At 46.5% G+C, this 26,362-nt stretch overlaps 1 protein-coding gene across 2 annotated transcripts in view; it reads right to left on the bottom strand.

Annotated features, from left to right (window-relative positions):
- Positions 1-1,392: 1,392 nt before the first annotated feature.
- The window catches only part of SHISA5 (shisa family member 5), a 319,518-nt gene continuing 294,548 nt past the window's right edge, over positions 1,393-26,362 (bottom strand). For both annotated transcript variants that reach the window (XM_085624898.1, XM_085624897.1), the window contains one exon: positions 1,393-5,580. In XM_085624898.1, coding sequence (XP_085481024.1) covers positions 5,501-5,580 — 80 coding nt within the window. In that variant the 3' untranslated portion in view covers positions 1,393-5,500. The remainder of the gene's footprint in view (positions 5,581-26,362) is intronic.

The following is a 26,362-nucleotide window of genomic DNA, read 5'->3' on the forward strand; positions in this document are numbered from 1 at the left end:
GATATGATGAGTTTATATGTTTATGGTTTCTATAATGGTTCCACATGTCTGTATATTTTTATATTTGTATGTGCTTTCTAAGATATCTTTTATCGAAATAAAGCTTATTTCAATCAACACTTTACAACAATGTACGATACACTACTACACTCTACTCTATTTCAATCTAAAATACTCCACTCTGTGACAATAGACTTTACAACACTCTCCTCCACTGCACGACACACCACATAACTCTCCACCTGCGACACTGAACCCTGCAATTTTTATTGAAAAAAAACAAAACATTGTCATTCAATGAAAAAAACCAAAGGTTAAAGCTTAGTTATACTTATGAAAACTTATTTTCACTATACAAACCGAGTTTAAACTACACAAACTTTAAAAATTCTAAAGTTATAGTTATAACTTTCATTTACAATCTATCCACCACCTTGAAATTATTTTAAGTAGCAGACCACATTACACACTCTTTTCAGCTCGCTAGCCAGATAACCCGAACTATAATTAGCTCAGGCCTCCTGTTCGCCTTTCCGCCCATAGCACTCCGGCACAGAGTTCTTGTCCCGAGCTGTTGAGCATGGCTCAGACTGCTCCTTTGAGAGGAACTTCATTAATCAGATTCAAAGCCCAACCATTATCACAAGGATCATGCAATGTATTTAATATTCAGTTACCATAGTTATGGATGTTCCTGTGCTCACATATGTGAAAAAGGTGCAAGTGTGAGAAATAATTGCATCACAAACAAGAATAAAAAGATGTATGACTCTTGACTCCTTCCATTATTTCTAGGCTTGGGGATAATAGGTGGGGTCTATATACGTCTGTAGTCACGGCATTTTGACCTCAGGTCATTGGGAGTTCATTATCAGGACAAAATAGTGAGTACCAAGTACAAAAAAATATATATTTTTATTATTATAGGCGACTGGGCTCATTATTTACTGTAAATAATATATTCAATATTGAGTAATCTTGAAATGATGTACACATGGATTTTAAAGCAATTTGCAAGCAGATTTGATGTATTTGCACATTCTAATATGGATGTCATGTTCATATGTAACTTGCAGCTTCCCTTTGACCGCTTTCTATTTCGATGGATCTGTATGTGTTCTGCAAGAAAACTCACATCCAGTGTGTGAACAAGACTGCAAGACAGTCGAAACGCGTTACTGGAGTAAAATACATCTACCATTGGAATTATCCCCTGAGTGATCGTCTTATTGAACGGTGTTCTATTTGGTTTCAAGGTCCGGCGCGCTCAGCCGGCGTGGATGATCCAACTACCTAGGGCAGGGAGAGCGGAAGGAACAAACTTGGATTTTGATATATATATATATTCTTAACTTCAAGACCAAAAGAAGTAAAAACATAATTGCAAACAGGTACAAAGATTCTTCTTTATTTTATTTTTTGTAACAGGCTTTTGAAAACACATTATAAGTGGCTGTTACTGCCAACGAATGAAAGTGTACTCAAAGTGAAGGTAGGAACTTGGTATAATAGATTTCAATAGAAAAAAACAACGAGAATGTGTTAAGGATAAAAAAGACACTCGATGAAAAATGCAGTCAAACAAAAGAAAATTTAAAACATGTTTAAAGATAAACATCGAGCCAAAGAGCTGGTTGATCTCTACTTTGGAGCTGAAGTAAATTTTCATGGACTTATTTGATTGAACTAAAGATAGGGTATGCAACAACCTGCAGCAACTCTGAAATGCCTTAGAAATTAATTAACATAGAAGTCCGTGATTTAAAATTGGAAGCAAATGGCCCAATTCACAAAATTTTACTACATCAAAGAGGACCCTCAGGTGCACATAAAAGCGGCTTAAGACAGTAAATCCTACATCCTGATTCAGGATTAATGGAGTTTTGCCATCTTAAATTTTACTCATAATAGTTGAAAATTTACTAGCAAGCCAGATTTACAATAAGGTAAATTTACATCTGGAAATGAGAGAAGGTGCCTCATAGGGGCGGGCTTTGCCAAATAGAGTTAATAACAAAAAATAATAAATTTGTGGGTATAAACTAACATTTTGCAGATAAAAGTCCCACAATGGAAAGGCAAATGCCTAGCAGAGTGAAAATGGGAAGGTAACAAACACTATAGTGTATGATGAGGCGGAACAAAAAGAGTTTCTCCAGAGTAAAGAATATTTTCACTGCAGAGAACAAATGTACTTCCACCTACAAAGGGGACTTTCTGCATGATTTACTCGTGCAAACTTCCACCTGGCGAAAAATCTGCATAAGTAAATTTTGCAAATGTGGGAGTTACCCCAAAGCTACAATGTATGTTAATAGAACAACCACTGTTTTTCTATGTGAATGCTACAAGAACAGAAATACCCTCTAAAACTAATGGGAAATATCCACTATTACATTTCTGACTTTTAGCAGTCTGGCTTTGTGTATCGGGCCTAATGCGCATTTGGTACATTAAGCTCTTATCTCGCATTTCAATGAAAAATACAATAATCAATGACATAAATTAAAAAGGCTCTCGTCTTTCACTGCAAAACCTGTCATTATAAAGCTCTATTCAGTCAGTCATCAAGGAAATCATGCATTCACGCGGGCAGGCCCCGGCAGACAATTATGGATAAAAATTACAATGTTTAACAAAGCCTTGGTTCATAGCCTTCAACAGTCACATATTCAACATTATGCATACTTGCAAAACAATTAGTAAGAAAATAACTACTATCTATGAGTGAAACACGCTGTAGCAGATTCTCGTGATACCATAAGGCAGTGAATGGAAGGCCTGAGAAAATATCCAGTAGATACCTGTAAATAAAACATAAAGCATATCTCGTAAATTAAGTTTACCTGATGAGCTGAAAAAAGATGAACAGGAAATGCACGGCTTGAAAATATTCCTGAATAAGAAAACACCTAATTCTGGCATTCAGTAATCAAAATAAGGAACGAGCTACAGAGGCAGAACAACATGAATAAAAGCAACCAACAGGGAATATATGTTCAATAACTTTCATAACAGGTGAGCTATTTACAGCATTAACCCTAAAGCGAGAGAATTATATAGGTAGCAATTCAAAGCGGTCTAATTATAAGTTCAGGAAAGGGCACACTGCTTCGTTTGTCATGGTTTGCTTTCATTGAATTCGTGCATTTTGCTCTTGAAAAAATATATTTGCAACAGCAATCAAAACCGGTGCAGTTAGTTTTACAGCTTTGTCAATAGCAGCACTGCTTCAGAAATACACTTTGAAAATAACAATTTGTGGTTACATTTATATATTTTTGCTGAACGTTTGAAGAAAAAAAAGAAAATATTAGACTGTTAAAAACACACACACACACAATCCCTTTCATTCCCTAACTTAGATTAGTTTACGGTAAGTGGTGGTGGTACAATTGTAGACATTTTCAATAAACCATATTCAGGCCACACCTGAAATGCATGCAGAGGTGTTTTTGTTTTGTTTTCCAGCATTGCCAGTGCCGCACAAAGAAAAACTAGTAGTTCTGAATTTCTGTCAAGTGGAGTTTCCTTGTGCAGCACTATTCCCATGCACACTAAGTGTTTTGAATAATGTTGTGCAACAATAATTTTTTATGGCTCTCATGAATTATAAATGAAAATAACCCTTTACCTTAAATTACAGGTGGAAAAGACCGGCCTACTTTATACTAATGGTCCTGCACAATGTCCTTTGTGATGCTTGGTTGTGGGTCACTTCCCCTGTTGTCTCTGCTGCACACTGAACACTTGAATAAACAAACGTACATTTTTTTTTTTTTAAATCCTTTGGTTTTGGGGACTGCAAAAAATGTCTTGGCGAAGCAATGTTATGCAACAACAGATCGAAGAACCTGCGAGGGAGCGCAAGCTCAAACCTTGAGAGTACTAGCAACACTAAAGCCAACGAACAATGAAACAAAACCAAGCTGGGGTCTCAAAACCACCAAAGTGCAAAGCCAGAGCCTCCTAACAAGGAGTCTTTTCTAAAAGATCTGGTGCTTCTATTAACTTGTACGACTGTCCTCTTGTTTGTGATCTTGGACGGAAGAAGGCAACGACTGTTCAACACTAGAATTTGAAAATGTAACATCCTCCGAGCAATTCCCCCCCCCCCCCCTTTTCCCACCTCATCTTCCCGCGGTGAAGTGTATGTGGGTCGGCTGTTAGGAGCTTAGCCACCAATGAACATATTTTATAGGTACCCGTGAGTCTACCATAAGCCTCTTTTTAAAGAATGGTTGTAATAGGAACCGCCTTTTGGAACTGCGTTCTAGAAGAGCTACCGAACAAATATCCCTTGAAAGCAAATGTATTTATTTTTGGGGATAGTTTAAAAAACGTATAACGACAGGTTTAGACTTGTCATTTACCGAAGGTTTGATTCATTGATGTTAGGTTAGTATCCAATACACGGTTGTGATAGTAATGGTCACTAGTAAGATTACATGGAGAATGTCCAGTCACTGCAACCACACTTTTGGGGCTTGGGTTCTGCAAGAGATCTCACTGGCTCAGGTATATGCAAGACTAAAGCTCATATTTCCTGATCTAACTCCTGAAGTGGACACATGGCTTCCACATAGGACTGGTAAAGCACAATGGATGGACTACAAAAGCATTCTATGCAGGAAATATGCTTAACCGACTGGAATGACCTCAGTACCATTTTAGTTGTAATCCTGAGATTGGAACTATACCCACTCCCCACATGCTTGACCACCCCGGGGTCCATGCTATCCGGAGTAATGTCATCTGTGAACAAGAGCGGTATCCTGCATGCAACGATCTACAATCGCCACTAGATTCACAAAAATCAAGTGGTAGCAAATCGGAGGTGCAAAACGCTCATCTAGATTCAATTACGCTTTGCGGCTTATATAAATGGGATGCTTAGTTTAGAAGACAGGGTGTGCAATCAGAAGAATCAGATTGTCTGCCATCCTGTTGGTTTAAATGAAGTCCAAATGCACTTTGATGAAGCCTGCTTAATCCATCCTACAGAAACAAAGAACCCATGTACGGTTGGTTGCTTTGTGACATACCCATTCCAAGACCTTAAACCAATGGTATTCAAACGGACTTACAGAAGTCCCATTAGTTGGGCTCTAGCGTGTTCAGAGGTTCATAGCAGTGTCCGCATCAGTGAATAGGAACTCAATCTCACCATTCTGTATTTGCTTTTATGAGGTGGGGTTTTACCTTTGTTCATTTGTGTATGGAAATCAATGGGAATCATTTTTAAACAAAATTGGTGCTAACGGACAATACTGCAAGGCTGTGAAAGTTCTCGTCTTTGAACGTGGATTGGTAACATCCCCAGATTATTCCTTAAATTCTCTGGCCACGGTTTGCTGTGAAGTGTTGTTCTTAGGAGGAAAGGAGCTGAACCTCAAGAAAAGCATATTTTATGAAGTCCAACATCTGTAGGGCCTTGATAGTTCACGGTAGATGGTACAAAACATGTTTAATACACATCGAGGCAGAGAGGAATATCCATTCAGTAGGCCGGTTTTGCAGAGTCCACGAATGCTGGATTGTAAGGTGGCTGTGCTGCTGGGTATGGTGCTCCGGCACCAGCTAAAACATAGAGAGATAGAGACATTAAAACATGTGAACCCAATATATACACCATGCCGCATTTCATTTTACACATGGAAAACATGTTAACAATTAAGTTATATTTATGGCTGAAGTCAATCCAAGCTTTAATATCATGAGATAGCGATGGTTGCTGTAAGAAGAAACAAGCATTTGCAATGCAAATTGGTTTCGCATTCATTAGAAGTATTGGCATTGTAAATGACAATGTCTTTTACCCATGTGTTTTGGATTGGAGTGGAGTGGATGTATGTGGTGTGGAGAGGAATTATGTAGGTTGGATTGGAATTGTTAGTTGTGGAATTGTGTGTGGTGGAGTTATGTAGTGTGAAGTGGATTTGTGTAGTGGAATTATGTAGCATGATGTGCAGTAGAAATATGTGGATATAATTATGTGGTATTGTGTGTACTGGAATTATGTGGAGTGGGATTGTGTGTGATAGAGAGTAATTATGCAGAATGGCATTTTGTATTGTGCAGTGGTATGGGTGGAGTTTAATTATGTTGTGGGCTGTTGAATTTTGTGGCATGATGTGGATGATGTAGCCCACTGCATTCACTTCCAGCAGCATCAAGGGCATTGGTTCCATCACCCAGCGGCTTAACCATTCATTCTGCCACTGCCCGATTGCCTTGATAGATTAGCTCACACAATGCTTGCTGTAAATAGTGAGCCTGGTTTTTATAGTATTGACCTAGAAGGGTGAACATACTTGCTGGACCTACCATATTTAAAGCTATGTATAGTAGGTTGCGTGCAGATTTAAGCAACAGATGCATTTACCCACAGAGTTATCCCACAATAGGACTCTTTAGAAAATAGAGAAACTGATCATTCTGGACTTAGCTGTGTTCTGCAGTGACCCAAGTGTACCACCCCAGTTGTCGCAGATCCAAAAGGCGAGGCTCTTTTTATTTTCATCAATTCCTGGTAGTTCATCTCCTATAAATTCGAATGCATCTTAAGAAATGGCTGCTGTAAATATCTGCATTTGCAAATAATGGGGTTATGCCTATAAAAACTATGTCTGACAATCAATTGACAGTAAAAGAGCACCTGCTTTAGGCCCGGTCTTATCCTGTTCTAGGCCTGGTAGACCTCCATCTTCATAGTCTTGGTTTTCTCTTACAGATCTCCTTCCCTGTAGTTCCTTCCCCAACAACCTTGCCTCACCTGGCCACTCCAACAGTCTGCACCATAGCAGCATACAGACTTGGAGCTGCCTGGAGGTGGACCCTTCTAGCATCGAGCAAGTTCAAAGGAAGTGCGCACTTGACAGATTGTGCTTTTTGTTATTTGGTGTAAATCCATTCAGTAGTTTGTGAGATACTAAAGGAAATTCAAATTTGTATATCTACGATCGTGACTGATTTGCGACGTATCACGAATGTGCACGCCAACAGGAATGCAGTGATTAGCCGGCTGCAACCCGAGCAGAGAGTTGCAGCCACCATTTTAGTTATCAGGACAATCCCTGGGGATGAAATACAATGCTATAACTTGGCATAAGGGGTCAGGCTGAATTTGTCCCGACCCCAGGGGAGGGATAGAAGGATCTTTCAGGGACTCCACATGTGTTTAATATGTTGCCAAACAGGTTTTTTTCCCCACAAGCATTATTCGTAAATTCGTCAAGTCAGTCAACCAACGTGGACCCCATGTAACGTTGCAAAAAAAGCATTCGCAGACCCACCCAGATAATGATGCACCTAACCACAAACCCACTCAGACTCATGCACCCACTCACAGATTCATGCACCCACTCACAGACCCACGCAGACACTCCTGCACCCACTCAAAGGCCAACTGACTCACATACTCATTGAGACCCACTCAAGAGACTCATGCACCCACTCACAGACCCACTGAGACTCACATACTAATTCAGAGTCCCACTCATACACTCATGCACCCACTCAGAATTATATGCACCCACTCACAGACCCACTCAGACTCATGCACCCACACAGAGGCTTATGCACAGACTCACAGACCCACATGGACTCATGCACCGACTCACAGACCCACTCAGACTCACATACTCAGAGTCCCACTAATACACTCATGCACCCACTCAGACCCACTCAGAGCTCCATTCAGATACTCATGCACCAACTCAGAGGCTCGAGCACACTCACACACCTACTCAAACATTCATGCACCCACTTAAAGACTCACAGACCAACTCAGAGACTCATGCACCCACTCATAGTCCCACTCAGACACTCATGCACTCAGACTGACACACACTCATGGAGGCACTAATGCACCCACTCATAGACCTACTCGGACTCATGCTCCCATTCAGAGATCCAGATACTCACGCACTGACTCACAGACCAACTCACAGACTCATGCACCCACCCACAGACCCACTCAGACACTCACACAGCCTCTCACAGACCCACTCAGACTCATGCACCCACTCAGAGGCTTATGCACTGACTCACAGACCCACAGAGCTTCATGCATTGACTCTGAGACTCAAACTCATTCAGTCCCACTCACAAACGCATGCACACACCCAGAGATCCATGTAGATACTCAAGCACCCACTCAGAGACTCCTGCACTGACTCTCACACCTACTCAGACACTCATGTTCCCACTCACAGTCCCACTCAAGGACACTCACACCCACTCACACACCCACTCAGAGACTCATGCAGCCACTCACAGTCCCACTCAGACACTCACAGACTGACTCACCCACTCATGGAGCACGGCACTCATGCACCGACTCAGACAACCATACAGCCACTCACACTTCCAGAAAACTACTGAAACACCCACTCACACACCCATACAGCCACCCATACAGCCACTCACACACCCACTTACAGATCTTTACAGCCACTCACACACCTACTCAAAGACCCAACAGCCACTCACACACCCACTCTCAAAGGTTACAGGTTACAATTAGGAAACAAAATTAAATAGAACCTTAGAAATTCACATAAACAACAAAGGTTACAAGTTAGTTAGGAAATAACCTTAAAAAAACCTTATAGTCTCAAAAAAATACTAAAGGTTACAGAGACGTTATAGTTAGTAAATGAAATGTTAAAAAATCTTAAAAATTCACTAAATAAAAAAAGGTTACAGGGATGTTAAAATCAGGCTCAGATTTCACTTGTACAAAACCAGTGGAATTTAGCAGTTATAGTTACCCGAGTTAACTATATTTTGCGCCCCCACAATGCACTGCTTATGACCTCACATATTACATCACTCATGTCATGGTCAGTGACATCACTGATGACATCTCAAATGGCCACCGATGACATCATCCAGTGCGTGAAAGTGTTTCGCAAATGTTTGAGAGTTAAAGATATATAGTATCCTTAGAATCTGAGCCTAACTATAACGTCTCTGTAACCTTTGTTTTTTCAGTATGTGTGGGTATATATATATATATATATATATATATATATTATGCTACTTATCCTCTAAGCATCCGTTTGTGGCATGTAGTGCTGTAGATCCACATGCTTTGCATACTCCTGCCATCTAGTGTTGGGTCTAGATGTGTGCAAATTTTTATTCTTCAAAGAAGTCGAGTCACAAGTTCAGGTAACTAATAGTTTCTTACCTGTCGGTGTAGTTTTGCAGCTTGAAGATCTTTCTGGATTCACTATGCTGTGCATTATTCCGCGATCTGGCGGTTGGGTCCGGAATCGTAGTCTTTCTTCCTTTTTTTTTTAGCCCAGGTGGGCGTCGACGTCCCACCATTTGGTGTACCTCTCGTGACGTCGGCACGCTTCCTGCGGAAGCTCCCACCTTGGGGCGCCATCTTCAGATTCTTTTTTTTTTTCTGTTTGTGAATCCTAGGCAATCTTATTATTTTCTCCTTCATTATATCCTTTTACACACTTCTCTTAAGTCTCTGCTTGCTCTCTATTCTCTGTCTTTCCACCTTCTTCTCCAGCCTCATCTTTCTGGCGGAGGTGGGTGGGTTCGCTAGTGAATCCAGAAATTATTATTAGGGAGGTTTATAAAGCGCTTGGTAACGCTCGAAAGCGTGTCCCCGCGCTACAGCTGAGAGACTCAGAGCAGTAGTGAGGAGTAGGCACGACTATCTTGAAAAGAGGAGAGTTTTTAAATTCTTCCGGAAGCTGGATTCCGAGGGGTCTAGGCGGAGATTAAGAGGCAGGGCGTTCCAGCGCTTCGCTGCCAAATGGCGAAAAGAGCGTCCACCCATACGAGCCTTTCTGACCCTAGGGACCACAAGTAGACCTCCGTGAGAAGAGCGCAGAGCGCGAGAAGGTTCATACCTGATAGCAAGGTTCTGGAGTGGTCTGGGAGCTTTCCGAGCAAGGATGCGATGGCAGGTACAGAGGGCTTTAAATTCCACTCTGCTTCTCACTGGCAGCCAGTGGAGAGTGTGAAGGGCAGCTTTCGAATCCGATCTATTAGGAATTTTAAGGATGAGTCGGGCTGCCGCGTTCTGCAATACCTGGAGGCGGTTTATTGCCTTACAGGTGGCTCCTAAGTACAAAAGGTTGCCATAGTCTAGGCGCGATGTCACGAGGGCATGTACCAACGTTCTCCGGGCGGACATAGGAAGGAGAGCAAGGACCTTGCGTAAGATTTTTAAAATGCTAAAGCAGACACCCGCCACTCGGTTTATTTGGGGTCCAAAAGACAGGTCAGCATCGAGCCATACGCCCAGGTTTTTTACTTCCTGACGGGGCATAGGTGCTTGCCCTAGGCATGGGGGCCACCATGCCGACGACCAGACGGAAGGACTCCCCCCCACCACGAGTACCTCGGTCTTGTTGCCATTTAATTTCAGGCAATTAGTGGACATCCAGGTTGCAAGATCTTGCATGCAAGCTCTGAAGCTGTCCATAACAAGTCCGGGCGCTCGAGAGAGGGAGATAACCAACTGCGTGTCATCGGCATATGACACGATTTCCAGTCCATGACTCGCGGCAATTGAAGCCACTGGAGAGACATAAAGATTAAATAAAGTTGGGCTCAGGGACGATCCCTGGGGAACGCCCTGTCCCAAACCTATGTCTCTAGAGTAGTGATCACCCAGGCGGACTTGGAAGCTTCTCCCAGTTAGGAACGATTGGATCCATTGAAGTGCAGCCTCAGATATTCCTCCGTTATTCAGACACTGTAGCAAGTTGGCATGAGCAACAGTGTCAAATGCTGCACTCAGGTCCAATAGGATGAGGGCCATGGTGTGACCCTCATCCGCCCCCTGACGTAGGGATTCCACCGCCGTCAGTAATGCAGATTCTGTAGAGTGACGGGGACGAAAACCGAATTGAGTATCGTGTAATAAGGTGGCTTTATCAACAAAGTCCATCAGTTGTAGATTGACCGTTTTTTCGGCTACTTTGGCTAAGTATGGTAGGAGAGAAATTGGCCGCAGGTTCTCAAGTTTCTCAAAACTAATGGTAGGTTTCTTCCTTAAAGGTAGGACCACCGCCCTTTTCCAGTCTTTAGGTACTGTCATGGTACTAAAAGACACGTCTAGTAGATGTCTGATGTAAGGTTCTAATACCACCAGACAATCCACTAGACGTTTAGGTGTGGTAGGATCCCGTGGAGAACCCGACCTCACTGATCTACAAATTTTTAGGAAGTCTTCTGGGGGCGGGACGAAAAAGTGGGTCAGTCTGCGTCTATCACCCCATTCCCTGGGGCTTTCGACAAATTCTGTCCCAGTTATAGGCTGCGTTGGGAACGCTGAATAGATTTTGGCTATTTTTTCTGAAAAGAAATCTGCAATTTTATTGCATGATTCGGGGGAACAATCAACTGGGGTATTGATTGATTTTCCGCTCGAAAGAGTTTTATAGAGTGAAAACAGCTCTTTCGTTGAGTTACCAGCTTCACTGATTCTGGACGCATAGTATGCTGCTTTAGATTTTCTGATTTGACCATGGTAAAGTCGTCTGTTAGTCAAGTAGGTGGCTCTAGATTCTTTGGAGAAGGTCCTACGCCAATCTTTTTCGGCTCTTTTCAGTGTGGTTTTCATGGTTCTTAGTTCCACGTTGAACCATGGGGCAGTTTGTTGAACACGGCCCCCGGATTTGGTTTTTTGAAGAGGAGCTGTAACGTCCAGTGCCTCAGAGATGCGATTGCAAAGATTAGTGTTAGCTGTGTCGGCGTCCTCCCCCCCCGGGCTCCCCCCCTTGGTCAGTGCCTCGCAGAATTTAGGCTGGGAGAAAGTAGCCCAATTCCGCCTAAGATGATACAATAATGTTGGCTGCGGGGGTGTGCTTCCAGGAATACGAATGGAGAAAGGGACTAGATAGTGATCCGACCAGGGGATGGGAATAGGGGTTATAGCTTCTATTTCCCCCCAGTTTACAAATATGGGATCCAGCAGGTGACCTAACTGATGTGTCGGACCGCTAACAATTTGATTCAGTTGGAGGGCACCTAAAGCCTGACTGAAATTCTTACTGGCGCGATCTAAGGGGTTATTGAGGTGTAAGTTAAGGTCTCCGAGTACCAAAAATTTGTCATTACGCAAAGCAGTCTCCATAATGCCTTCAACCAGACTTTCCTCAAACTTGGCTATAGGGCCTGGGGGTCTGTAGATTAGCATGCCCTTTATCGTATGGCTATTAGTCACTTTAATAGTGAAACTCCCTGCCTCACAATCCAAGGTGGGAGAACTGTCCAATTGGCATTGCAAGCTTTCTCGAGTTACAATTGCAATGCCCCCTCCTCTGCCTATGGGTCTGTCCTGTCTGTGTATTGTATATCCTACTGGAAGTGCCTCCAGGGCATCGGATGTAGACTCATTGTCTAACCACGTTTCTGTTAGGAATACAAGGTCCCAGTTTTTCTCAGTAAGTAGGTCATATAGATCTAACTTGTGTTTCCTTAATGAGCGTACATTGAGCAGTCCGCAGTGCATGATGTAGTCCTTACTGTTCGTAATCCTACCAAGGTCATAGGAGAAGTGGCAGTGTTCGCAGCCTATGTTGTCTTCTACTCGAAGTTTATGCTTGCAAGAAACATTCACATTTCGGCGTAAGGCAAGTAATTCCTGCTTACTCCACCGTGTGTGATTGTCCCGAGGGGCATGGGGTAAGGCCCTGGACCGTGTACGATCGCGGACGGGCGCAGACGGGCTGGACTTAGGCGCGACTTCGGCGCGATGCCGGCGCGCCCGCTGCGCTCGCCCGCTGCGCGTCCGGGGAAGGCGCATTGAAATAGGGGCGGGAGGCGTGGCCTCGAGAATGGGCGTGTCTGGGGGGTCAAGCGCGCGATGGCCGCAGCGCGATTCTCCACCTCCAACAACGCTCGAATCAGCTGCGCTAGTGCTATCCCAGCTGCAACTAGGTCCGTGGAGTGCAAGTAAGTGCAAAGTACTTTGTTTAAAACACAGAGTAAAATCACAATTTTAAAAATAATCGGCCAGAGTTCTCCCGGCTTTCCGCCTCAGGAGGATTTCAACTGTTGGCGCGTTAGAGTTACGTTGCGCTTATATAGGTCGGGGAGGTGGGCGTCGCCTCGGAATGGGCGTGGCCTCGAGAATGGGCGTGTCTGGGGGGTCAAGCGCGCGATGGCCGCAGCGCGATTCTCCACCTCCAACAACGCTCGAATCAGCTGCGCTAGTGCTATCCCAGCTGCAACTAGGTCCGTGGAGTGCAAGTAAGTGCAAAGTACTTTGTTTAAAACACAGAGTAAAATCACAATTTTAAAAATAATCGGCCAGAGTTCTCCCGGCTTTCCGCCTCAGGAGGATTTCAACTGTTGGCGCGTTAGAGTTACGTTGCGCTTATATAGGTCGGGGAGGTGGGCGTCGCCTCGGAATGGGCGTGGCCTCGAGAATGGGCGTGTCTGGGGGGTCAAGCGCGCGATGGCCGCAGCGCGATTCTCCACCTCCAACAACGCTCGAATCAGCTGCGCTAGTGCTATCCCAGCTGCAACTAGGTCCGTGGAGTGCAAGTAAGTGCAAAGTACTTTGTTTAAAACACAGAGTAAAATCACAATTTTAAAAATAATCGGCCAGAGTTCTCCCGGCTTTCCGCCTCAGGAGGATTTCAACTATTGGCGCGTTAGAGTTACGTTGCGCTTATATAGGTCGGGGAGGTGGGCGTCGCCTCGGAATGGGCGTGGCCTCGAGAATGGGCGTGTCTGGGGGGTCAAGCGCGCGATGGCCGCAGCGCGATTCTCCACCTCCAACAACGCTCGAATCAGCTGCGCTAGTGCTATCCCAGCTGCAACTAGGTCCGTGGAGTGCAAGTAAGTGCAAAGTACTTTGTTTAAAACACAGAGTAAAATCACAATTTTAAAAATAATCGGCCAGAGTTCTCCCGGCTTTCCGCCTCAGGAGGATTTCAACTGTTGGCGCGTTAGAGTTACGTTGCGCTTATATAGGTCGGGGAGGTGGGCGTCGCCTCGGAATGGGCGTGGCCTCGAGAATGGGCGTGTCTGGGGGGTCAAGCGCGCGATGGCCGCAGCGCGATTCTCCACCTCCAACAACGCTCGAATCAGCTGCGCTAGTGCTATCCCAGCTGCAACTAGGTCCGTGGAGTGCAAGTAAGTGCAAAGTACTTTGTTTAAAACACAGAGTAAAATCACAATTTTAAAAATAATCGGCCAGAGTTCTCCCGGCTTTCCGCCTCAGGAGGATTTCAAGCTGCAAAACTACACCGACAGGTAAGAAACTATTCGTTTTGCAGCGTGAATCTTTCTGGATTCACTATGCTGTGCATAGACTTTGTAGCGGTTTGTCATCTTTGTAGCGGTTTGGTGGAAGATGAGCGTTGGTCGTTGAATTTATGTTGAAGCACCTTCTGTCCTACTTGTGCTTCCTTGTTCATTTGTATATCCAAGCAGTAGTGCTTAGTGAACGTGTGCACTGAAGCCCATGTTACCGCCAGGCATATGTCTTGAATGGGTGTGTTAGCCAGAAAAGCAATTGTTGCTCCTTTCTTCCTTGTGGAGTGGGCCCGTGCCCCTTCCGATAGTTCTTGCCCTGCCTGTTTGTGGCAGAATTGTATCGTCAGTGCGATCCATTGAGCGATGGTGCTTTTTGTTACTGGTCTACCCAGGATGCTGCTTGCGAAGGACACAAAGAACTGCTTCGTTCTCCTGTGCTCCTTGGTTCTCTCGATGTAGTGCATCACCGCCCTTCTTTCGTCTAGAGTGTGCAGTGCCCTTTCTGCGCTTGTGGCTGGGTTCTGAAAGAAGCTCAGCATTTGTATTGACTGGTTCATATGGAATGCCGACACCACCTTCGGCATGAAGTGTGGGTCCGTTCTCATTACGACCCTGTCCTTGTGTATTTGGATGTAAGGTTCTTGCAGTGTTAGTGCTTGCAGCTCGCTTACTCCGCGCAGCAAGGTTATTGCCACCAGAAAGGCGGTCTTCATTGTCGGCATTTGTAGTGAGGCCTTGTGGATGGGCTCAAAAGGTGCCTTCTTAAGTTCCGTCAGGACTATGTTGAGGTTCCATGCCGGCGGCGGCATCCTCTTTGGTGGCGCTATCCTTTTCGCCCCTTCCAGGAATCTCCTGACTACACGTGATGTAAAGAAACTTTTCCCCGTCTCACCTCGTGTGTAAGCTACAATCGCTGCTAGGTGTACCCTTAGCGAGGATGAGCATAGTTTAGCCTTTAGTAGGTGTGTGAGGTATCTCAGCACCGTTGATTCCTTTGTCAACTTGTTCTGCAGTTTCTTTTTGCTGCACCATTGTGTGAACCTATTCCATTTTCCCCATAGCATTTTCGTGTGGTTGGTCTCCTTGCCTCCCGGAGCACTCGCATGTTGCCATGTGGTAGCTTAAGGTGTGCGAACTCTATGTCTTCAGGAGCCATGCCGCTAGGTCGAGGGTCTCTGGCTCTGTGTGTAGAACTTCTCCGTTTTGCATGGAGAGTAAGTCTTTCCTTTTGGTGAACTTGTGGGGTGGACCCTGTGCCATTTCCATTATTTGCGAGTACCAGGTCTGTCTCGCCCACTGTGGTGCTACTAGAATCAGTGTCATGTTGCTGGTCCTGCACTTGTTGAGTACCCTGGGTATCAGTAGTATTGAGGGAAAAGCGTAGGCAAATGTTTTTGACCAACTTATCCATAGGGCATTCCCCTGGGATTGTTTCTCTGGTTGCCTGGATGCGAAATTTTGGCATTTTGCATTCAGGTGTGTTGCAAACAGATCTATCGTCGGTGTTCCCCACCTTCTGAATAGCCTTTGCGTTTCCTGTCCATTGAGCTCCCACTCGTGGGATGCTGAAGTCTGCCTGCTGAGCCAGTCTGCTTCCACATTGTCCTTCCCTGGTAGGTGTATGGCCAGCAGGTCTATTTTGAGTGGGGTGGCCCATCTCCAAATCTCCTGTGCCAGGTTGGATAGAGGGAATGATTGGGTTCCTCCCTGCTTGTTGATGTAGAACATCGTTGTCGTGTTGTCTGCTTGTATCAACACCTTCTGGTTGTACTGTTTTTTATGGAAGGCCTTCAGGGCTAGGAATACGGTCTTCCATTCCAGGTAGTTGATGTGTCTGACCGCATCTGCTGGAGTCCACAGACCCCTCACTCTGAGCTTGTTCATATGTGCTCCCCATCCTATCTGGGATGCGTCTGTGGTGATGGTCACCGTTGGGCTTGGTGGTGTCAAGGGCTTCCCTATTGTTATATTCTCCTTGTTCCACCACGCTATCTCTTCTTGCACTGCGTGCGTTACAACAATTAGATCCTCCCAACTTCCGGTTGCTTGTGACCATTGCTGTTGCAGCCATTCCTGGAATGGTCTCATGTCTAAGCGTACATTGGGGACTAGGTGAATGCATGACGCCATCATCCCCATGATCTTGCTTGCTGTCCTCACTGTCAGAGCTCGCCCCTTCTGGTAGAGGCGTGTCTCCCTCAGCAGGGCCAGTGTTCTCTTGTCGCTGGGGATCACCGTTCTCTGTATGGTGTTGATCTGTGCCCCCAGAAAGATCTTCACCTCTTCCGGTTCCATTGAGGATTTCCCCCAGTGCATGGAGAATCCCAGCTTCGTTAGCGTCCTTGTGACCCGCTGTGCGTGTTCCTCGCATGTTTCGCGTGAACTTGCTTTTATTAGCCAGTCGTCGAGATAAGGGTATACATGAATCCCTTCCCTCCGCAGGCACGCCACCACTGCCGCAAGGCATTTTGTGAAAACCCTTGGTGCGGACTTTAGTCCGAATGCCATGGTTGTGAACTGGTAGTGTTCTTTGTTGATGGAAAATCTTAACAGATGTTTGTGCTGCCTGTTCATTGGGATGTGCAGGTAGGCATCTTTGAGGTCCACAGTGGACATGAAGTCTCCGTCTATCATCTGAGGGAGTACCTCTAGTAGGGACGTCATTTTGAATTTTTGTGTCCTTATGTACTTGTTTAAGAACTGTAGATCCAGGATGGGTCTGTGTTTAGTCCACCTTTGGTACCAGGAAGTAGTTTGAGTACACTCCCTTGTTCCTTTCTTTGAATGGTACTGGTTCTATGGCCTCCTTTTGGAGTAGTTCTTGTGCTTCCTCTTGGAGTTGCACTAGCTCCTGTCCTGAGTGTTCCCTTCTCTTTGGTTTTCGGTTTGGTGGTTTCCTTTCCAACTCTATGCAGTATCCAAACTGTATGATGTTGAGTATCCATTTGTCTGTTGTTATCTTTTTCCACTCCTGGAAGAAACGTCTCAGCCTGCTGCCTACTGGTGTTGCATGGTCGTTGGCGTTTTGTCTGTGTAACCCTCTCTTGTTGAATTTTTTGTGCTCTACCCTCGGAGGGATCTTGTGGGTGAGCACGCTTCGCCGGGCGGAGTCACTTTGAGGCGGGTTGATCTCCCCCTCTTCGTCTTTGCCCTCGTCCGTTCCCCCTACTGCGAAAGGACTGGCCCCGAGGCTGGTACTGCCAGTTTTGTTTCTGCTGCCCCTGCTGTCCGTGATTGTCGCCCTGGTGTCCCTGCTGGAATGTCTAGTGTGACGTTCCAGGCTGGTTTCCTCCCCTTCCGTATGGTCTCCGTGTCGGGGTACCTCTTCTCATCCCTCTGTATTGCAGGGCCCCCATGGACCTTGCTGTTTCTTTCTCCTTTTTGAGCTGGGTGAGTTTTTCATCCACCGGCGCTCCGAACAGCGTTTCCCCGTTGAAAGGGGTGTTCAGGATGTTGTTTTGTACCTCCAGCTTGAAGCCTGAGATCCTGAGCCAGGCCTGACTTCTTTCTGTTATCCCTATTGCCATCAACCTGCTTGATGTTTCGGCTCCATCCAAGGCCGTTTTAAGGCAAGAATTCGCTATATTCTTCCCTTCCTCCACCAGGTGCGAGGCTCTTTGCTGGTATTGTTCGGAGAGGTGCTTGATTGTCTCCCCCATTTCGTCCCAATGTTGGTAATGGTGTCTGTTCAGCAGGGCGTTGGAGTTCGCCATGCGCCAGTGCATCGCCGCGTTTCTCTCAATTTTTCTCCCAGTCAGGTCCATCCTCCTGCTTTCCTGGTCTGGTGGTGGGCCAGAGGTTGCCGGGACGTTAGCCCTTTTCCTGGCAGTCGATGCAATGATGGAATCCGCTGTGACGGATCCCTTGATGTATGGAGGGTCCTGGGAGGAGGGCTTATACTTCTTCTCCGTCCTAGGTGTGATGGACCTGCATGTTGCTGGGTCCTTGAACGCCTCCTTCCCCTGGTTCATGACACTTTGGAGCATGGGTAGGAACTGGCTCCTTGTTTGGATGGGGAGCAATGTCCCCAGTAAAAAGTCTGCTTTTGGGTTTTCTTCCTCAAGTTTGACCCCAAAAGCTGCTGCTGCGCTCTTGATGACCAAATTGTAGGCCCCAATGTCATCTGGCGGCGAAGGCCTCGAAGGGTAAGTCTCCACAGGTTCTTCCGGATTTTCGGCGTCGAGGTCCTGCCACTCCAGGTCCTGTGTCGTCGACGGCGCCGAGCCGTAGCTTGATTGTTGCTCATCATCTTCCTCTCCCTCGTAGTATAGGCCCTCTTCTTCATCTCCGGGAGTTTTCGACAGTTCTTCGGTGTCGAACTCTTCCTGTTCCTCGACGTCTACGATGACCGACTGAGGTTTCGTGGGAATTGTGAATTTTTTCGTCAAACTCCTTTTTCCTTTGTAGGATGCTCTCCATTTCTGCCTCGAGCCTCCTCTTCTTCTTTTCCAGTTCAGAGGCCTGTTCGGCGTCGAGCGCGGGTCTGTTCGCCGGAGTCGGCGTCGACGCGACCTTATCTTTCGAAGTCGAGCGCCTCACTTCTTGGCCTTGCTTCGACGACCTTGGCTTTTTGCCGGTCTTCGCCACCTGGGAGTCCTTTTCGAAGGATCCGCCGGGCCTTTCGTCCTTGGATGCACTTGCGGTGCTCCGTAAGAGGACTTTGACTCTGTCTTTCGAGAGTCGGGCTCTGGTTTTCTGGGCCCTGTCGAGGGTTTAGTGTTCGACGTCTCTCCTACCTTGGCAGACTTTTTCTTATCGGTCTCTGCGACCATGAAGCTATCAGGTCCCTCGGCGACGTTGTCTTCGGTGGTAAGGCCCAGTTCGTACAGCGACGGGGCCTGTCCCTTGCCCTGCATGTTGTAATTGGCTCTCCTCTGTCTCTCTCTCACCCGGAGTGTCTTCGGTGTGAAGGCGGAACAGGCGTTGCAGTCTTTGCTCTCGTGGTCGACTGGCAGGCAAAGATTGCAGACTGGGTGCTGGTCCTTCTGCGCGTATTTAAGGTGGCAGTTACGGCAGAATTTAAAGGGTGTCTTGTCCATTCCTGCGCTCAGTGTCCCTGAGTGCGCATTCTCCGTTGGACGTCGACGATCTCGAGGTTCTCCTCCTTCTTCGTCGTCCCGGCTTGTTGATCTTCCTTTCTGTAGTCTTCCTCAACTTCTTCTTCGATGAAACTCGTGCTTTTTCTTCTTCGCAAAAAACTCTGGAGCTTCACGGTGACGATCCAGACCCAACGGTGGAAAAAAGAATCTGAAGATGGCGCCCCAAGGTGGGAGCTTCTGCAGGAAGCGTGCCGACGTCACGAGAGGTACACCAAATGGTGGGACGTCGACGCCCACCTGGGCTACAAAAAAAAAAAAAAAAAAAAGGAAGAAAGACTACGATTCCCGACCCAACCACCAGATCGCGGAATAATGCACAGCATAGTGAATCCAGAAAGATTCACGCTGCAAAACTCCTCCTTGTGATAATGTGCATGGGCATCCATTGACTCCATTGTTAGATTGTTTTACCGCAGGTGGGTGAGAATTAAGTGTAAAGTAAGTGTAAGTAAAGAGTAAATGGTGGATGCCTTCACTCTGGTAGAATGAGCTCTAAGGCCTTCAGAAGTCTGCTTCTTCACCAAAGAGAACAGATTTTTATGCAGAGGATAACCCAACGAGAGATGGTCCTTTTCTGCACAGCACAACCCTTCTTTTCTCCAATGTACCATACAAAGAGTTGGCCATCCACCCAGAACTCTTTAGAGCAATCAAGATAGAACAATTTTTTTTGTTTAAATTTTTTTATTGGGAATTTGTATTTCATTACATCAATCTGAATATCAATAAGAAACATTTAATCGTGAATTACATCAACATATGTATATTATCAATCGAGAGATCACTTTAAAAAGAACAGCATTCTTCGCTCATTACAGTGCATACATGGTATAATGAACATTCCGAGTGTTATTCTGTGCCCGACCACTAATTCGATGGTGATATGTAGACTAGCCGTCGGTTGGGTATGTCAATATTAATCAGGGATCATTGAGTATTCCTTACGTGTTCCTTTGTGGTGTGCTCTCGCTTGGCGTTGTACTTGTGTGTACCCATTAAGATATCATCGGGTTCGGAACCATCGATGTAGGGGGAATAAAAAAACATTAATCTCGGGGTGAACTGGGGAAACTGGTGTGGAGCTACTAGTGTAATATGGTTATGTGTTTGGTTGTGGTTGCAGTCTATGTTACGATATCAAGTATATGGGGGGGTCCGTGGGGATCTGGCTCTATGTGTCATTCTGGGGTCTGAGGTCGTCCCATTGCGGTGTCCGTCCTAAGTGGCTGTGTCTGGTCGTATGTTATCTTCTGTCGGTCTCTGGGGGATAGAGGTGAAATCTGTAATTGAGTGGCTGTCTGTGATGACGGTTGTGTTATTTTGTGGGTAAGTCGGTGCATCAGTTGAGCCCACTCTAGGGAGATTGGGTGCTTCCGCATTCCCCTCACTTCCTCATCCCGTAGTACCTCTTCCTCTGCCGCACCCCATTTCTTCATGGCTCCTATCCAGGCTGCCTCGGGGATCCTCCCGGGGCACACCAGTGCATGGCTATACCTCTTTTTGCTAAGATAAAGGCTAAGGAGGCGAAGCGATACCGTACCTTCTCGGTTTTCCACCTGCGGAAAATGCAGAGAGCACTGGCTTCCCATGAAGACATGGTCAGAATGTTGGTCATCTCACGGAGTGTTTGGTGTATTCTGTCCCAGTATTGATGTACTATGGGGCAGTCCCAAAACATATGTTTAAAGTCCACCTCGAGAGACTGGCATCGAGGGCAGGCAAAGTGGGTATCAGGATAAAAACGGTGGAGGCGTTGTGGGGTGAGGTATGCCCCGTGGAGTATATTGAACTGAATGTTCCTAAAACGTGCATTCCTGGAATTTTTTTGGGGGTACTCTAGGGCTTTTTCCCACTCTTTATCATTGAATACCCGACCCACTTCATCTTCCCACATCTGTCGTAGTGAGTCCAATGGGCGGAGAATCAGTTTCCGAATGGCTTTGTATAGCCAGGTCATTAAATGTCTACCTACCCCCATGTGCAATATAGTGTGTATTACCGGGTGTGTCGGGGGACTTCCCCACGTTTAGGTCCCAGTATGGACGGCTGCTGTCTATAGTAGCTGCCGATGTAGTAGGAACTACCCTGGGGGAAGGTCATATTGGACGGTCAATTGGGCATATGTCATTAACTGTCCGTCCTCGAACAGGGACTCTATCTCCGTGATTGAGTGATCGGTCCATACTTGGAGGGCGCGGGTTGCATAATATTTGTCGTTGCAGGGGAATCCCACTAGTGTGAGTAGGGGGTTTTCCTTTGGACATGCAATGTATTTTTAGCATGCACGTGCGTGCTATGGTCACTTGCAGAGGGTAAGTGCGGAGGGGTTTGGTACCTGGCATCAGCAGTCTCTGAATGGCTGGGAGGGATATCCACCCTTCTTCCGTGATTGTTTCTCCTATACAACGTTATGCTGTCCAGTACGATAACCACTGGTTGCGCCACCAGAAAGTATGCTTCAAATAACGGGGCTCCCAGCCCTCTTTGAGTTGTGGGTAAGTAAAGTGTGGTTAAAGCCACTCTATGTCTTCCTCCTCCCCAAATCAAAGTGGTCAGGAGGGTGTCCAATTCTCGAAAAAATGAATGTGGTGGTATCACTGGAAAGTTGGTGAAATGGTAAAGGAGCCTGAGGACCATTATCATCTTTGCGAGGGATACTCATCCGATGGGGGTGAGAGGTAATGTCTTCCAGAAGTTCACTGATGTACGTAATCCCACTAATACCTTGCGGTGATTTCCTTCATACAAATCTTTGGGGGAGTGAAACAGTCTCACCCCCAGGTATCTGGGGGTAGATGTGCTCCAGGTGAGTATGTGGGTTCCCACCGATATGTTGAGTGGGGCCAAGTGTGGGCTCAGTGGGAAGATCGTGGATTTGGCCCAATTGACCTTGAGGCCAGAGGCCATCGCAGTCGCTCAGCGCCGTCCAGATGAGGGTGAGGTCACTTGTGACATCCCTGACATAGATCAGGAGATCATCTGCGTATAGTGATACGCAGTGCAGTGTGTCTGCAATCGGTATACCCCAAGCGTCACCCTCCTGTTGTAACCTGATGGCTAGGGGTTCTACTGCTAGGGCGAATAGGAGGGGAGATAAGGGGCACCCCTGCCTAGTCGCTCTTTCAACCGGGAAGGGAGCGGAGATGTATTTACCTATCCTCACTCGTCATGTTAGGCCCTGGTAGAGAAGCTTTGTGTACTTCATCAGGATAGGTCCCACATTAAACCTGGGAAGAACAGCAAATAAATACGGCCACAGCAGAGTATTGAAGGCTTTTTCAAGATCTAGTATTAGACACGCCGCGTTAGGGAAATTTATTTTCGCCCTGTCTTGGACATGGAACATTCTGCGTATGTTCTGCGAGGTGTTACGACTCGGAACAAATCCACTTTTGGTCGGGGTGGACCAGCGGCACTAGAATCTGGGTGTATCGGTCTGCTAGGATTTTTCCTAATATTTTACAGTCTGCATTTAGCAGCGTTATTGGTCTGTACGAAGCAGGGAGGGTGGGGTCCCTATGGGGTTTGGGAAACGCAACCAGAATGGATTCTCGGAGTGAGCCTGGGAGTTCCCCTCTATCTAACGCGTCCTCATACATGGCTACTGCCCTCGGGGTTAGGTGAGCAGAGAATGTACTGTAATATTCAAACTTTGTTTCGCGCCAGCACTCTGATACCGCGGGTGAAATCTGGGGCTTTGATCTTTGTCTCTAACTCTTTTTTGTCAGCGTGTGGTATACGGGGAATTTGCAACGGGCGAAGGAACTGAGTGATTACATGCTGATTTGTTTGTGCCGGGGCCCAGTAAATACTGGAGTAATAGTCGTGAAAAATATGCATTATCTCTACTTGCGAATGTCAGCCTCCTTACCTGAAAAACGGTCAGGTAAGGAGGCTGAGAAGATAGAGACTGCAATTCGCTCAGCCTCCTGGCAGAAGTTATTGCCACTTCTGTTTTGATAGTAAGCAGCAGGAGGAGGCAATTGTACAGTGTGGCTCGAAATGTGCACACATCAAATACGTGAGAACCAAGTTATGGTCCCACAGGGGCATGATAAATGGTGAGGGGGAACATATGTGTGAGGCCCTTCAGGAATCTATGTACAATAGGAGATTTAAAAAGTGATGGTTGATATGGCAACCGTAGAAAAGCAGAAAAGGCAGAAAGGTAACCTTTCAGAGGTGCAAGAGCAGAGCCAAGGAAAGAATGAAAAGAAGAATGTCAGCGAGGGAGGCAGACAGGGGATCATCAGACCGTTCTATACAAGAATTGCAACATTTTTGCCATCAGCAAGCGTATACCAACTTAGTGGAGGGACGTCTAGCTGCCAGAATTACTTTGCTGACTGCAGGAGGAAGTTCAAAAGTTGTCAACTGTTGCCGCTCAATCTCCATGCAGGGAAGTGGAGGGTGGACAGGACCCTCCACTGCTGCTGCGAAGGGGCAGCCTGATCGAAGAATCAAAGCACATCTGTAGAAGCTCAGGATACCAAACTTCCTGCTCCCAGTCCAGAGCCACAAGGATGACTTGGGCCCAATCGCTCCTGATCTTCTTGAGCACGCTGGACAGGAGTGGTATGGTCAGAAAGATGTACATGAGGCCTATGCTCCACTCAAGACGGAAAGCGCAGCTGAGCGAGAGCTGCCTTGGGAACTCAAACGTGCAAAACTGCTGACATTGTGCTTTCTCTTCGGAGGCGAACAGATCTAACCAAGGCTCTCCCCATTGCTGAAAGAGACCTTGCTTCAACTCCGGATGAAGATGCCATTTGTGATCCGCTAGGCACCGACAGCGGAGTTAATCTGCCCTGGAGTTTAGGGAACCGGCCAGGTGTTAAATCACCAGGGTTATGACCTGCTGTTCTAGCCAAGCCCATAGGCGTAGGGCCTCCTGACAAAGGTTCACCGACCCCAGCCCAACCCACCCAGTTTGTTGCAAACATCAGTATCATAGCCTGAATAACTGCCCGTACTAGGGCTTCTTTTTTGGCTAACGTGGTGACACCGTTCCAATGCAGGGCAATCTGTCACCTTGTCCACCTTCTATGCTCCTTCCAAGGAAGAAGATCATCTTCCCCTTCTGGACCCAAAAGAGCGTTATCGTTCTATCTTGATCGCTATCGGCGATCGAGGTGGATCGTCTACGTAAGAAGTGGCGGTGTATCGTCTGTGCCACCACATACTCAGCATTTGCCAGGGGCACACTAATCTGGATTAGCCCCGGGATCCCCTTTAAGGAACAAGCGCGTACCGTAGATTAAGAAGGCCGATACTCCCTGATAGAGGGGAAATTGGAGGGCCAGTCTATTCTCTTAGGAAGCATATACGCTCCCAATGTAGATCAGGACCAGTATTGGAAGCGCCTCACAGGAGTACTCCCTCAGCACACCTCAGTCCCATGGCTCCTAGGGGGTGATTACAATTGCGTTTTAGACATTCATCTCTATAGGTCCCATCCCCCACCAATGTACTCCCCAGCGCATAAGGAGACAGCCCAATATCAAACATGGGTGAAACACTGGACATTGGTGGACCCGTGGCGAGAACAGATCCCAGACACTAGAATTTACTCCTTCCCACACAACTTACGAGTACGCCTCGATAGATTCCTCTGCTCCACAACTATGCTCCCGGGAGTACAAAATTCCGATTATGGGGTAGGGTCCTCTCAGACCATGACGCACACATAATGACTCTCAGGTGGAGGCCCCCCAATACCCACCTGGAAACTGCCACGCGACTGCTTCACAGACCAGGTGTTTCATCACGAACACGGGGATTATATTCAGGAAAACTTCGCCCTCAACTCAGGTACGGCAACGTCTAGGCTAATAGAATGGGATGCATTTAAAGTCACGGCTAGAGGACACTGCATACAACAAATAGTGGTAGTACGTAAGACACTCGAAAGAACACTACAAAACTTGGATATGGCGCTAGCTGCTCTCACGAAACTAAAGGATAGTGCCTTTGCCACCCCCGACCAAATAGCAGCGGCCAAAACTTCCCATGCGGAAGCAATGAAAGACCTATGCAAATACAACTTACAAGCTTACGCCGCTGGAGTACATAAAGAGGGTAACAGAGTGGGCACACTATTGGCGTGGTTAGCACATTTTTTTTTTTTTTTGGAGTTTTATTAAGCGCTCAGCTACTCAGGCAGAGTGTCCCGGCGCTATCAGACCCATAACCGCAGAGCCCCGGCAAGAAAGAAAAGACTTATTGGCCGAACAGCCATGTTTTGAGCTTCTTTCTGAAAGACATTAAGCTCTCGCTCTTTCTTAAGGACAGTGGGAGGGCATTCCAGGCCCGGGGCGCAAGATATTTAAAAGACCGCCCACCGATCCGGGCACGCCTAATTGCCGGGACTGTGGTGATAGACAGTGACGCCGAACGCAAGGCTCTGGCAGGTAGATGAATACCAATCCTCTTCCTCAAATAGAGGGGACCAGTGCCATAAAGGGCCTTAAATGCCATAGTGAGCGCCTTGAATTCAATGCGCCTCTGAATTGGCAACCAGTGAAGAGACTCCCACAGTCCCGTAGCATGGGAGCGATGGCCGAGGCCAAAGATTGCCCGTGCAGCCGAGTTCTGCACTACCTGTAAGCGTGAAAGAAGGAACTTCGGAAGACCCAGATAAAGGATATTGGCGTAGTCCAGCCTAGATCCTATCATGGCCTGCACCGTAATTTTCCTATGGGCAATAGATCGGAAAGGAAGAAATTTTCTTAACATTTTCAGAATCCCAAAGCATTGACCAACCAGGCTCATAATCTGTGGTTTAAAGGTAAGACAATTGTCCATCTTAACACTGAGATTCTTAGCCACCGAGGCCACAGCGGAAGGGGGAAACATATCCGCCGGCCACCAGGACATCCAACAGGGATTCGGAGGACAGCCGAAAAAAAGAACCTCGGATTTGTCAGAGTTGCATTTAAGCTGGTTGCATTGAAACCAGGCAAAAACCGCACCCAAACAGCTTTTAATGCGATCTCCTTTGAAGTCCATGTTTTTTTCAC

The sequence above is a fragment of the Triturus cristatus genome, chromosome 9 (assembly GCF_964204655.1).
Source record: "Triturus cristatus chromosome 9, aTriCri1.1, whole genome shotgun sequence".
Taxonomy (NCBI): domain Eukaryota; kingdom Metazoa; phylum Chordata; class Amphibia; order Caudata; family Salamandridae; genus Triturus; species Triturus cristatus.